Source organism: Podarcis bocagei (assembly GCF_964188305.1).
Source record: "Podarcis bocagei genome assembly, chromosome: 11".
Classification (NCBI taxonomy): domain Eukaryota; kingdom Metazoa; phylum Chordata; class Lepidosauria; order Squamata; family Lacertidae; genus Podarcis; species Podarcis bocagei.
Window position 1 is genome coordinate 54,084,205 of NC_138136.1, and position 15,536 is coordinate 54,099,740.

General features: G+C 45.2%; 1 protein-coding gene and 1 long non-coding RNA gene across 5 annotated transcripts in view; one reads left to right on the top strand and one right to left on the bottom strand.

Annotated features, from left to right (window-relative positions):
* The window catches only part of DCC (DCC netrin 1 receptor), a gene marked incomplete at its 5' end in the record, with an annotated part of 959,801 nt that extends 947,308 nt beyond the window's left edge, over nt 1-12,493 (bottom strand). For 3 of the 4 annotated variants that reach the window (XM_081212644.1, XM_081212643.1, XM_081212642.1), the window contains one exon: nt 11,684-12,493. In XM_081212644.1, coding sequence (XP_081068770.1) covers nt 11,684-11,774 — 91 coding nt within the window. Of the gene's footprint in view, nt 1-11,047; nt 11,061-11,683 lie in introns of those variants that run through there. The other variant, XM_081212645.1, reaches the window with a different exon arrangement.
* Nucleotides 1-15,536, top strand: part of LOC308597476 — a 201,585-nt gene that overhangs the window by 36,687 nt on the left and 149,362 nt on the right. The gene's annotated exons all lie outside the window — the stretch shown is intronic.

Here is a 15,536-nt window from a genome sequence, read left to right on the forward strand (position 1 = left end):
TCCTCTAAATAAAATAAAATACTGCTTTTCTTTCACTGCCTCCATTTCCCTTTTAGCAATCTTTTAGTGTTTTTTGTACCAGGTACAAAATGTGATTGCTACATTTACAATATTCTTTTAAAAGCTTCCTCTGTTTGACAGCCAATTCCCCCCCTTCTCCCCAGTTGCTTTGGGCAGTCACTTCGCACAGTATTCATTTTTCCTATATTTTTATTCTTAAAAAAAAATAGCAGCATATATTGGCATCCCCATTGGCAAATGGTTACTATCAGTGCAGACAGTGACAGACATTTAATTGTGTGATTTATTGTGTCTCTCTGTAACCGCAGATTCCTTTACAGTTCATACATCTATAAATGAGATGGTGCAACAGTTTTAGATTATCCCACTGTAACACGAAGGCTTACACATCAAGCCTTAAACTGACAAACACCATTTAAAAGCGGGGTGGAGGGGGAGAGATTCCGATAGGCCTGCCGTTATCTGTTCCGTTATCTCATTCGAAAATAATATACTCTCCTTTATCAGGATCTTTGTGATGGAAATGTAAAGCTATGATGTATACCTCTGCACCGCTGCTGCCTTCCGAGGGGGATAAACCACATTCTTCTTTCTCCGCCTCTGGGTCCATAGAAATGCAAGCTTGCGCCGTCTCAAATAAAGACTTTTAGCGTGAGCTGCAATTATTGGCATGCAGCCCATGTGTTTTTCCCTACAACAATGATGGGGAACCTGAGGCCCTCCAAATGTTGTTGGGCTTCAATTCCCATTGTCATGAACTGGGAGGACAATGGGGTGGCGAGGAAGAAGATTTCCACAAGGGGTGTAGTGGAGACTGGGACACCCGGGGCAAGCCGGGGATGGGAAAGGATGGATTGGGTTTCTGGGAAATATATGTGGGATGGCAGAGGATGGTGAGGGGATGGGGTCAGCATGCAGGGACCAGAAGAGGAGGACACCTTATCAAAGCCAGAGAGAGACCCGCATCTCCATGAACAAGGTGGGCTCTAAGGTGTTGGGAGCAGTGGCAGAACAATCCCATTGGGCACCTGGGGTGGGACACATGCCCTGTGCCCAGGGGCGGGGCCAGCCAGGGCAGGATGCTCCACAGGACCTCCAAGGAGTCTGCCTGCCTCCTCCACTCAGCTGCCCTACAGCTGAGGGGGAGGCGGCAGGCAGACAGTTTGGGGCAGCAGGGAGAGACGCATGGCTCAGGCACGCTGCAGGCCTCGCAGTGAGTGCCACCCGGCATTTTGTCACTCCCTCACTGGTGACACCCGGGGCGGTTCGCCCCCACCACACACCCCTTCTTCCACCCCTGGTTGGGAGTAGTGGGAGGAACATTCTGGGAGGCTGAGGCAGGCAAAATCCCAGGTCAGGGGGGAAACAATGCTGCTCAGGGTTGTAAAGACTGAAGAGAGAATAATCGGGTGCACTCTTCCCACCTTGGATCAAATCTATGCTTCCGGGTGTCATAAGAAAGCTGCAGAGATAGCGCAGGATAGTACGCACCCCGGAAATGATCTCTTTCAGCTTCTGCCTTCTGGAAGAAGGTACAGGGTTATAAAGACTAGGACCAGCCACCTGAGAAACAGTTTCTATCCAAATGTGATTTTGGTGTTAAACGCAGTGTAAGGTAGTCTCTGCGGGAGTATATTGTATTTAATTATGGGGTGTCAGAGTTTTTAGGGGGTTAACCAGGCTGGGATAGCAGGCTTGTTGGTTTTTGAATGTCTGATTTCTTCAATTTTGTTGTTCTGCATGAGACAATGACAATAAAGATTATCGTATCGTATCACAGCTCAGGGAGGAGGTGTGTGATTCTTCATCTGGAGTATGCTCAGAACAGGTGAGGGTCACAGGCCTCATCCAGCCATGATGCTGCAATCAATATGCAAGGTATAAAAGGGAAGCAGAGCTGAGGGGCTGGGACTGCTCAACTCCCCATGTTGATGGCATGGGTGTAACCAGGATTTGTGCTGGAGGGGGGCAAAACCTCAGTTAGTTAGTTAAGTATTTGCACTGATTTACTTGATGGGGGGGAGCGGCAGCAATCTATATTGAGGGTATATCTGCAACAGAGACATGGAATTTCAGTGGCAGTTTCCCTCTTTTTGGTATTTGTTAGCCGGTCACCTGCTTACAAATTATTTTTAAGTGTTGCCAGCCTCATAAGAAATGAAACATCAAAGTAGATTTCATCACATTGCTAGTTGAAGCCAGCTATATCTTATGGAAAATCACTAGAGCACACATATTAAAGGACTTCAGGGGAGATAGATTAGAGAGCAAACACCAAGGTACAAAGGCATTTTGGACACATTATGCATTTCTGGAAGAAAATCTGGAAAAGGCATACATTTTTATGAACTTTTTGTTCATTTGGCACAAAGAATTTGCTGATTTATTGAAGTCAATGCATGTAGTTTTCCGCCTCCTGTTTCCCTTTCCTCCAACTCACTTCTCCTTTATCTACCCTTTTGTCAGATTCTTATCTCTTAGTCACTGACCTATTCTGCCTCTTCCCTCAGCCACGCTGCTTTTGGACACCTTATCCCTTAGCTTCTGTATCTGAGGTTCCTGCTTCCAGGGGGTTGGATTGGATGACCCCTGGGGTCCCTGCCAGCACTATGACTCTATGATCTTCTTGGGACACTCTCCTGTCTCCCCACCCCCACCCCCCACCGGGCCCAGTCCTCAGCCAGCCCATCTTTTGAACCCATATGAAGTTTTCATCCCAGCCATACTGACAACTTTCTATTGCCTCAGAGAAAGTGGACTGCAAACATTCCACACCACAACACCATTCAGTATCCAAGCCTTCACCCCCACAAGTGCAACACAATATAGAATCTATATTACATTATAGACTAATCTCAGAATGACTTTTCTATTTTTCTCTCGCTCCCCAAATGCAATGTTTACTCCTGACTAATGTATCAACAGTAAATGCTGTAGCCAGCAATTATGCAATAAACAATAAAGGAAAATATAAATAAATGTTTGAACAATCTCATAATCTTTCTCTTAGGCACCACAAATTATCCAGCCCAACAGAGCAAGTTCCTCACAATCAAAATGGTGAACCCGATTCTGACCTCACCATTATTTAAATCGCAAGGCATGTCGATTGTCTACACCTGATTTACATAGCTGTAAAACCAGAGAAGCAGTCATCAGAATATGACCCAAAATTGTTTCTGTTTTTATACACAGGAGAAATAAAATCCACTTAATGTTCCACCCCAGGGATTATTTTAATATAGTCAAGTGATGTTTTTGTGTCTTTGGTTAATTGAGGACATCTCTGTGGAGTTTTGTTAATATTCTTTTTATTCAGACAACATCAACATTTCCCAATATTTCCATCTATCTACTTTTCAACAAATAAGATTATTTCCCAGATTGGACCAATCTATGGCTCCTCCCCACCCACTGTAGTCAAATACAAATATTCAAGTCATAGCTTTCCTTCACAATCTACTTTGCATTACCTCTCCAGCTATGTGAAAGCAATCTTTTTCCACTTAGACCAATGTACCTAAGGGGCCAAGAGATAAATCCTGTTTGTTTACATGATCTGCATGCATTTATGATTATTTGAAATGACATACATCAGTATCGGCTAGCAGGATTCAGAAAAGAGAACATGCTGATTGGGTGAGTGTATAGTTAAAGGGTTGATGCTTTTGAATTATGGTGCTGGAGGAGACTCTTGAGAGTCCCATGGACTACAAGAAGATCAAACCTCTCCATTCTTAAGGAAATCAGCCCTGAGTGCTCACTGGAAGGACAGATCGTGAAGCTGAGGCTCCAATACTTTGGCCACCTCATAAGAAGAGAAGAGTCCCTGGAAAAGACCCTGATGTTGGGAAAGATGGAGGGCACAAGGAGAAGGGCACGACAGAGGACGAGATGGTTGGACAGTGTTCTCGAAGCTACCAGCATGAGTTTGACCAAACTGCGGGAGGCAGTGGAAGACAGGAGTGCCTGGCATGCTCTGGTCCATGGGGTCACAAAGAGTCAGACACGACTAAATGACTAAACAACAACAATAGTTAAAGGGTAGCCAAACATGGCATCTATCTAGTAGACTGGAGTTGGTCTTGGGAGATCCAAGTTCAAATCCCAGCTGTGAAACTCTGTGTGACATTAATAATAATAATAATAATAAATTTTATTTTTATCCTGCCCTACCTGGCCAAAGCCGGGCTCAGAGCGGCTAACATCATATAAATAAGACAATATGCATAATACAATATACAATATGCAAATAACATTCAACATTAATTAAAATAATATAGAATAATATTAAACACCAGCATTTTAGGATTAAACAGGAATCAACTCTTAACAGTTACAATAAGCGATTTCTGAACTCTATTCAATAAAACAACAGCACGCCACAGTGCACAACATAATACAAGACAAAATGAGAACCAGAGACTGGAGGGTGGGGCAAGGCAGGTGGAAGGAGGCCTTGCCTAATGGAGTTTCTCCCCTCGCAGTTCTTCCTCCAGGCACAACTTCCTTATGAGGAGTCCCGGGGCCAGGGGGTGGGGCAAAGCAGGTGGAAAGAGGGTCAATCACAACACTTATCAACTGGAGATATATGAGCCCCCCATGGCTTATGTTAAATTGGGTCAAAAATAAACCAAGCACCATAATCTCCTCTACCAGCTTCCCAAACCAGCTACCCCAGGCTTCCTCAACCTCAGCCCTCCAGATGTTTTTGCTCTACAACTCCGATGATCCCTAGCTAGCAGGACCAGTAGTCAGGGATGATGGGAATTGTAGTCTCAAAACATCTGGAGTGCTGAGGTTGAATAAGCCTGATCCTACCCAGTATGAACTGGGCCACAACTGAGTTCAGCAATATGAGCACGTCTGCGAAGGATAAAATGAGACCCGCATGATCTCATTTGAATTCAAAAATCTGCAGTTAAGGATTGGATTTTGATCCAAGATTCACACCTTTTGATTTATTTATTTTTAAAGTGCATTGATTGTCACATTACGTTTTTACATAGTAATGATTATAGCATGGTATTTTTTTAAAAAGAAAAGAATGTGACAAGCCATGCAAGCACTTTATATCTAGCAAGCACCAGAACCAGGAAAACAATTTTATTGGATTTAGCCATATGCACACATTTACTTAATGATCCTTACAACGGCGCCTTTCCACTCTAAGTACAGTTTGCAAAATCACTTGCGACACTCTTTTCTTAAGGCGGAGGAAGTAGCCACAGGGGTGTGGGGTGGGGGATGTAATGAAGTCATTTTGTTTTCTATGGAAGGAAAGCAAGGCACCATTCTGACTATTTCCAAGCAGCAGGGAAACACTTCATAAAGGCATTGCCCCCCGCCCCCAACTCCTGTAAAAATGATGTGTGCAGCAAGCAAGCATTTCAGGAGAGTCAGTGGATGTGATTATTTCCTGCATCAGCGTTGCTTCTTGGGCTGTGTTGTCATGGCAAGGGAATCAAGCATAGCAGTTGACTCTACAGAATGGTCACTATCAGAGTGGATTGAGAAGCAGAGGAGAGGACTTCAAGTTAACACTTGTTTAGCACTGAGGGGTGTTAAAAGCATTTGCATGCCTTATATCTTGGTAATCCTCACAGCAAGCTAGTAAGGTAGCAATTCACAGTGGGGCAGCCTGTTGACCAGTTACTGGAGGGAAGGAGACCCACAAGGGTACACAAAGATGCTCAAAATTATTATCTAGGCTCAACACATTTCAGCTGAAACCTTTGCCATTATAAGGTGTATTGGGTGATATCTAAATCAAGGATGGGGAACCTGTGGACTTGCAGATGCAGTTGTTGGACTGCAACTCCCATCAGCCTCAGCCACCACGATCCATGGGCAGGGATGATGGGACCCTGCCCAAGAACATCTGAAAGATCATAGGTTTCCCATCCAGTGGGAAAGTCCATTGATTTCAATGGGTCTGTTAGGAGTATGAGTAACGCTGAGTTTCACCATTGTAAAATAGATTTTAAGAAATAAAATAAAGACCTCTTCCTTCTCACCCTTTCTTCTTTTCCACCCATGGCCCCATTTAGCTCCTGACAGCAGCCACAATGAGATGCTTCCCACACTGAACAGATGTCATCTGAAAAGCCTAATCAACAAAGGATCTGTGTGGTTGCAGAGGTGTATATAGGGTTTGATGGAATTATTCTGAAAGATCACCAAGCAAGGTGCAATTTGTTGAAGACGACTTATCATCAGTAGAGCTTATGGCATTCTTAGTATCCTCTTCCAAAAAGGAAAAGAAAGAAAGAAAGAAAGAAAGAAAGAAAGAAAGAAAGGCAAACTGTATCATCTCTTCAATTTAAAGTATGTATGTTAGAGAAGCTTTGTCACAAAGCAGGATGAATGGAATGTTATATATCAGGTGTGCACTGGCAGGGGCTGATGGGAGTTGGAGTCCAGGTTTTGGAGGGTACCATATTGGTTACTGCTATTGTATACCATGAGATCACATGTCCCATGCCAGTTGAGTCATGAAGCATGCTTGGAGAGGCAGAAATAGATTCTGCTAAACTCACCAGCACAAACAGGAATGTTTGGGTTTTTTTTGTTTTACAGATGTACCACCTCAAAATCGGGCGGGGGGGGGTGCACTGAAATGTCATTTCTGACTGTTAACTTACTCATAAAACTGCCAGCACAAAAAGCAAATCTATTCACATGAATGTGTAGCATAGGAAGATACAGCAGCAATAGAGCTAGACTTCAGCTAAAAGCTCAGTGTCATTTCCCAGATGTGCACAGTCTCCTTTTAATCTAAGCCATAAGAGAACTTCTCTGGGAAACGGCATTTGAGTTACAATACATCTGAGCACTACAAGCTTGGGCACATTTATATTTCTAACCAAGTAATTCTGAACTACTGAATAATACTGAACTCTAAAGAAGCAGAACCAAAGCAGACTAGCTGGGATGATTGGTCTGGAACGGGTTTTTTGCTGAGCAGAGCTCAACAGCTGACTACTGGATAAACCCACCACTGTTCCCTTCACTAATGCTAAGGCAATGGCAAAGCAACTGAAAATGAAGAGGCAATAATATTGGCACAGGAAGGATGGGGTAAAATCAGGCCACTCAAAGATAACAGGGGAATTTAGATCTTAAGAACCAGATGAATTGATATAGCCATTCAGGAATATCATTGGCATAGTTCATTAAGACTTTCCTCCATTGCAGTACAATAACTGATAAGTCAGATCCATCTACCAGCCTTTATGAGATGGTTATAGATGGTGCAGACAGCTACAGAAATGAGAGGATGATGAAAACTCTAGAATATTATTGTAAAGCAGTAAAAGGTAAAGGTAAAGGGACCGCTGACCATTAGGTCCAGTCGCAAATGACTTTGGGGTTATGGCGCTCATCTCGCTTTACTGGCTGAAGGAGCTGGTGTACAGCTTCCAGGTCATGTGGCCCACATGACTAAGCCGCTTCTGGCAAACCAGAGCAGCACATGGAAACACCGTTTACCTTCCCACCAGAGTGGTACCTATTTATCTACTTGCACTTTGACGTGCTTTTGAACTGCTAGGTTGGCAGGAGCTGGGACTGAGGAACAGGAGCTCACCCCATCACGGGGATTCGAACCACTGACCTTCTGATCAGCAAGCCCTAGCCTCTGTGGTATAGACCACAGCGCCACCTGCATCCTCCTTGTAAAGCAGTGGTGGAGCTCAATTAGAATCATGACTTGGTGCCAATCCCAATGAGTATCTGATCATTTCAGAAAAGCTAATGAGCCTCCTATTGGATGGAATACATATTGCAGAACCAAAACAATGCCAGCCACTATATCTACAGATGCTTTTCCATACTCCCCTGTACCGATCTCAGGTTGGGATTCACACAAACACATTTGTTACTTTATGCCTGTGACATTGAAGAGGTGATTTGTAAAAGAGGCATGGCACCTCCAACAATGTGAGCAGAACTTTCACACCTGACATCACCTCAAAACACACAGTACTTCTCAATGGAGGCAATTCACACATCCAGCTGAATGTCATTGAGCGATAGGTTGCCAAATGATGAGCTATTGAGTGATATAAAACGCAAGTGTGAGTTAGCCATCAATAGTGGCATCCACCTCGTGAGCTGCAGATCTTGTATAATTAGAAGACTTACTCAGTTCAAACTCCTACAGGCTTCCAGGGAAGGTTTTGTTAAATCCGCAAACTGGAATGTCTCATACGATGAGTAGGGTAACTTTCTACATAGCTCTATGCTGACTAACATCTCAGTCCAAAACACAAGCCCAGAAATTAAGATTGGATCATTAAACTCCAACTGAGGCAGCTGGTACTCAAGAAAACAGAGGAGATCTGAACACAGCTCAAATCATAAAGATGAACAACTCTGTGGAAGTAAACAGTGAAACTCTGTTCTGCTCATCCCACATATTAAGTTTAATTTCAAAGGAACTCTTCCAAAAACCCAAACCCTGAAGGTCCATTATTACTGCAATTGAATCTTGTGGCAGGCTTGTAGACTTCTCTGAAGCTGTTACTCTGGAGCAGGTGGCTTTAGGATTGCATGGTTAATGGTGCATTTTTTGTTCTCCTTTCTCACAACAATAAAGTGAAACTGCCTTACTAGAATTCCCATTTTACAGATTGGAGTTTGCGACCAATAAATAATGACCAGCTTCTCCTGCCATGCACCCACACCCCAAACCACCCAATTTGAACCTATGTCTACGTCACAGAGTAGTCCTGCGCCGCCCCTGTGGCATAATGGGGTGGGATCCATGCTCTTCCTCTAAGCAGCACAAGCCCCAACTTTCCGGCAACGTTAAACCGAATGCACGGTGGCTTGGCCAAGTCATACAACACGTGTGGCAGCTCCCGCCACTTCACAACACAAAGGGCAACTCTTCCTGCGTGTGAAATGGATGCTATGACAGACCACTGTTGATTTATATTGCACCACTTGCCGAGAATATGATTGCTCTCCTGCCCAGACACCAGGAGGTTCTCTGGCAAGGCGATGCATCCCGCTCTTTGCCTCTGCACCATAATAAGGAAGTGCGGAAGGAAAAAGGATTAAGGGTAAGAACGATCGGGGATCTTCCTTCCACTTTCAGACAAAGGGGTCCTGGGGATTCACTTCCCCCTGAACCCCGAAGTACCCACTCTATTGTGCGGCACATAGGTTTCCAGGAAATGGTTAAATACAATCCGTAAATGCAGGGGGTGTGATTTCCCCCCCCCCACACACACACACAAATCCGATCATTTCTTTATCGTCTGCATTTCCAAACTGCAGAGCGGAGCACATCCAGTCATGCTCAGGACCCTGTGTGCACCAGACACTCTGGCTTCTGGCCCGCGAAATGGATGGAACCTCGTTTGTGTGGCTCGCCTGTTCATTTGTGTTTTGTACGGAAGCATCCTTTAGGCACCTTGGAAACAATAGGAAGGGAAGCGGAAGAGAAAGGACTGTGTGAAAAGGAGAAAATAACGTTTATTTCTCTTGTAACGCCAACGCTGAGCCGTGCTCATTTTCGGAAAGAAAGTTTAAAAGGAAACACACACGCGAATCTTGCATCTCCAAAGCAGCGCTGTGCTTTAGCTAGAAAGGGGGTAAAGGACAAAGCTACATTGTGCCGCAGATCTGTAAGCCCTTTGTTACCCATCAACAAAGTCTTTAAATGCCCTGCTGAATGGGAATTTCACCAAGCGGCAAACTGGCTACTTGGCCTTAATAAGGGCACCTCCTACTGGTCCTTTCATGGAGCGAAATCCTGCTTTCTTCCTGATCAGTCCCCTGCTAGGATGCTGAAGGGGGAGAAAATAGCTCCCGGAGGAGGGGAGGGGGAGACATTCAAGCAGATGAGCGGCTTGCCTTTGGCCTCTGCCCATTCAAGTGGCGCCCAAAGCTGCGCGTAAAACAAACAGCCCTGGGCCAAAATTTGCCTACAGGTGAAACGAGGGGAGAGGGAAACTTTGCCTGGTCTTGACGTACAGAAACCCAGCAGCAGCAGCCCCGCCCCGTCGCCCCAGCAGTCAAGCATGCACAGAAAGCGTGGGCCACAAAGGCAAGAGGAGAAAGACCCCAGTAGCAGCAGCAGCAGCAGCAGCAGGGAGCCAAACATGCAACGCCAGTTCCTCCGAGGCGGCGAGCAAAGCGTACCACCAAAATCCACAGCAAGAAGGACCGCCTTTCATGACTCCCCTTTTCACTCCCGAGCACCACAGCGTGCTACACCTCTTCTGCTCGTCCTATAATCCGACCCCATCCTCCAGTGCCTTCCCCGTACGCAGATATGTGTACCCACCCACCCATTTCTGCCCACAGCCGGCAAATATGCTTTGCAAGTCCATCATCTTTTCAGAGAAAGAGCATCACACCAACATGTTTCCATGCGCCATCCGTTCAGCCGGGAACTCGGGAGAGACGCCTATTCATTACCCCATTCTGGCTGTCTCCAGCGCGCCTTGTGTGTGCATAGCGCACAGACACACACGCGCGCGCGCACCAAAAGAAATGAGCTTCGATGCATTTAAAAGAAGCTTCTTACGGTTCACCTGTTAAGCCTCAGACAATCAACGGAAGCGTTATCTTTCTTGGGCCCCTTTAAAGGATGCCATTTCAAATATTTGCAAGTGACCGAATGACACCGGAGCAGAGTAAACTTTTCATTCTGCATTAGGCTGAAATGTTGCATTTTTGTACATTGGGGGGGGGGGGGTGTCATGTTCGCTTCTGTTCTGGGTGGGGTGGGGTGTGGGGAGAGAAATCAGCATGCATTGTTCATCAGTGGCTTATATATGACACTCCTAAGGTACGGCTGGATTTGTAGAACGTGATCCGCTCCTTCCGAGATTGCCTGCTAATGAAATGCTACTGTTGATCATCCAAAGCAAAGCAAAGGATCGTTGGAAGCGAACACCCCCCCCCCTTGCCGTCCCCAAGCCCTATTCGCTGCAAATGGCACCACTACTTTCCTCAACACTTCCTGAGAAACCTCTCGTTTCATTCCAGGATTTTATTTTATTTTATTTACCCTGTTCTTTCATCTCCAGCTCTTCCCAGTCTCCTGAGAAACGCTGAACAACACCATATCGCTTCCCTCTCCTCTCCGATTCAGTAACGCGACCAGCTTTCCCATTTTTAATTAGAAAAATGTGTCTGCCAAGTGCAAAGAGAGGCGTGCCCTCCAGAATATCAATCAAATGGAGTTTGGAGACACTCTACGTGAAATGTTTCCTTTTCCCCTGCACACTCTACCTTATGGACAACCTCTTGCATTCAACATAACAAGAGGAACAACAACCCCCAAAAACACACCCCACAATTTCTAAAGCTAGTGATCTCTCAGCCCGGAAGAGCAAACCACTAAGCAGAACAGAAAAATCACACCATCATCACTTTCTGCTATATTTCCCTTTCGATTGGAGGCTTCCTTCCATCCTGACTGAATTCTCCTTAATAAAGACCAAAAGATGATCTTCTTCATGGACTTCCCTGCCCAAGTCTCTCGCAAAGCTCACAGCAACTCATCCAGCTAGAAGGCTGTTCAGACAGCAAGAAATCACAAATCTGCAAGCATCTCTTTGAACTGTCCTGCTTCATCCATTAAAGCCAAAAGGAAGAAGGGAAAAGCAGGAGGAGGGTTGGAATAAACCCACAAATGACTTACCAGTGACTGTAAGGTCCAGAGTGATGACAAAGATCCCAAAGAGCAGGAAAGCCAGTTTTGGTACCCAAACACATCCAAGGCTATTCTCCATATTTCAACCCACACCTAAGCGATATTTGGGTCCGGATCACACAGGCAACAATCCCGGCACGTCTCCACAAGCCGATTCGGTCTCCTCCCTTTTCGATGGGGTGGTCGTGGGGTTCCCTTAGCTCTCCCCCTCGCCACGGGCAAGGTAAGTGGGTCGGAAGGCAGAAAAAGAAAAAGAAAAAGTTAAATGTAGTCCCCAAGCCAGGAAATGTCCAGAAACTAACGAGGAAAAAGAGGTGAGGAGAGGAAAGGGTCTCCCAGCGTTTGAAAAGCATCCATAGGCGCGCGCGCATACAAAAATCCTGCAAAAAAATCAAAAAGCCAAGGAAGGCGCATCAAAAGCATCGGGGCTGCTCCATCTCTGCTGGTGTACAAAGTAAAACGCAATCAGAAACGCCGACGATCCCGTGCAAGACCAAACAGCTGGGCTAGTATTGGTAATAGTGTTATTATTCCTCCTTCTTGGCTCCGCAGATGTTCGCTGCGGGGAGGGTGGCAGAGAGAGGGGCGGAGAAGGGGGAAGGATGCGATGGTCTCTCACTTGTTACTGGTGCTGTCCACCAGCAGTATGTGAGAGGGAAGAGTTAGAGCTGTAACGTCCATTGATCCGGAGAAGTGGAGGGCTGGGAGGGAAAACGTGGAGAGCGGAGAGAGACGCCGACTGGATCGGGGGAAGAAAAGACTCTGCTTGGGGAGCGCGAGCGAGCGAGAGACAGACTGGCGAGAGGGAGAGAGAGAGAAAAAGGCAGTCTGCTTTGCCTCCAGCAGCTGTATTTGCTGAGCCTACATATGAATGAGCAGGGATGCCCTCTGTAGGCAAAGCGTGGGAAGTCACTTTTCTCAATGGGCCTTAGTAATACAGCCCAGACACACGGCTGGTTGCAGTTAGGCTGGGCTGCGCCCCCCCCCCCCGTGGCTGGGAAACTTTGCTTTGGCTCACTTGGTTCAGTGTTCAGGAAGATCTCCCGAAAGACTTTAAAGCAAGAATTGCACATCTATGTGCATGGAAGTGTGCATGGAATTATTATTATTATTATTATTATTATTATTATTATTATTATTATTATCATCATCATCATCATCATCATCATTATTATTATTGGTAGGGCAAAGCAGTTTGTGTATTGCTTGTCCCTTTACAGGTTTGCTTGCTTAATCATCAGGATCCCACCTTTCTCTAACAGAGACTCGAGCTGGCTTAGGATGCAAAACCAAAAGGCCACCTCCCATTTAAAACAGCTTACAACAGGGGTGCCAACTTGAATCAAATATTGGGGGGTGGAAGGTAATCTCCACCCCACATAACTGATCACATGATGTGGTGCATGCACACCATCGGAATGGCTATGCCCATCAACTTTGGGGAGGGCAAAGAGCCCCTCGGGCCCTAGGAGTTGGCGCCTACGGTTTACAATATAACACAAGCACAAGAGAGTGGGTTTTTTTAAAGGCACAAGGAAATTTACAGGAGCAGAAAGTAATATCAATGCAAGCCAAACCCTTTAAATGTATTTTGATGTATTTTTAATCTTTGTTGGAAGCCTCCCAGAGTGGCTGGGGAAACCCAGCCAGATGGGTGGGGTACAAATAAATTATTATTAGTAGTAGTAGTAGTAGTAGTATTTAAAAGCCACATTTTTATTCAGAGAGCAGTGAGTACAGGCTTTTGGAGTGGGGTGATTCCACAGGATATATATATCTCACGTTTCCCACCTACTATTCTTCAGAAGATGTGAAGATGGACGATCAACAGGGTCTCAGCTGTGGAATTAGGTGCCTGGGGAGACTTATAAGGAAGTAGTTCTCCAGATATCCAGGTCCCAGACCAGCCTGGTGCCTTCCATATGCTTTGGACTACAACTCATGTCATTGTTGTCCATTGGCCCTACTGACTGCAGTGATGGGAATTGGACTCCATCAGAAGAACACGAGTTTTGGAAAGGCTCATCCAAACCATTCAGGGCATTCACAGATGAGACAATCAATCACTTTGATGGGAGCCCAGTGGCGGGGGCTGCCCATTTAATCTGGTGGGGTGGTCACACAAGACATTTCTCTCTCACACACATCTACACATAGCAACACTTCATGCACTTTTTCGTGTGACACAGGCAACCAGGTCTATGGTTTGAAAGATGGAGAATAAAAGAGCTGTACTTCCTAGTCACCAAGCAGCTCAGGAGCTGCTCAGGGAATAGGAAACGACCCCTTTTCCCCTGAGAAAATTACACCCTTGAGAGTACAAGAATGTGCTTGAAGCTGTTTGGAGGAAACAATTCTGAACATGCTCAGAACAGGTCCCAGGTTTACCTAGCAGAGACTGGTCTGTTAAGGCAAAAAGGGCTCAGCCCCACCAAGTGAAATGACCAGCAAGTATTCTTTAAAAAATTCTTATGAACACAGGGATGCATTAGGGATGAGACAAATACACGGGGAGTATATCTATCAATAATCAATGGCTGAATCATTTTATTTTCAGGCCACCTTTCCAAAGTTGAAACCATGCTCAAGGCAGTTTGCAACATATAGCATAGCTACAAACATAACAAAGGGAAATTATTGGTTAGTTGTCCCTATTTTTCTTATGCATTTTGTGGTTTTTATATTGTAATTTTATGTTGTATACTGGTAAATTGTACTGCCCTGAGATCTACGTATGAAGGGCTGTATACAAATTTAAGAAATGAATAGAATAAAAATAGTCCTAAAAAATAAACAAATCATCAACAGGTACACAACCAAATTAAACAACTTCCATATAAATCATAAGATGCAAAGTAAAGGTACAAAAGAAATTGCAACAACAATCTCCCACCCAGGCATAACCCTCTAAACAATGCCCCAACTTCTATCTAAAGTTTCAGGTTCAAAAGCAGTATACTGTTGAATACTTGCAGGAAAACACCACTCTACTAATAATATATAGATCAGAACCAGAAATCAGATTGGGGAAGTGCTGTAGCTTAGTGGTAGGGATATTCAGAAGGTCCCAGGTTCAGTCCCCAGCATCTACAGGTAGGACTGAGATTGTCCACTATCTGAAACCTTGGAGAGATGTTGCCAGTCAGTGCAGAAAATATTGAGATAGATTAACCAACAGTCTGACTCGGGATAGTAAAGGTAAAGGGACCCCTGACCATTAGGTCCAGTCGTGGCCGACTCTGGGGTTGTGGCGCTCATCTCGCTTTATTGGCCAAGGGAGCCAGTGTACAGCTTCTGGGTCATGTGGCCAGCATGACTAAGCCACTTCTGGTGAACCAGAGCAGCGCACGGAAACGCCGTTTACCTTCCTGCCGGAGCGGTACCTATTTATCTACTTGCACTTGACGTGCTTTCGAACTGCTAGGCTGGCAGGAGCAGGGACCGAGCAACGGGAGCTCACCCTGTCATGGGGATTCAAACTGCCAACCTTCTGATCTGCAAGTCCTAGGCTCTCTGGTTTAACCCACAGTGCCACCCGCGTCCCTCTGACTCGGGATTAGACAGTACAATTCCTATGCTGGAGAATAAGGCATCTTTAAAAGCTCAGCTGGAAGGAAGAAGGATGGCAGTACAATAAAACATTTGCTGTTAGTTTACAACAATTTCTAGCTTTGTGCTATTCATTCATTCACCATTTTATTTATGTGCCGCCTTTCCATAGTTAAAACGATGCTCGAGGTGGCTGGCAACATGTCAAGATTTACGTAATTACTTACATAACAAAAGTCATAAACAATAAATAAAAGACATCAAAAAGTACACAACCAAATGGAAAACAATT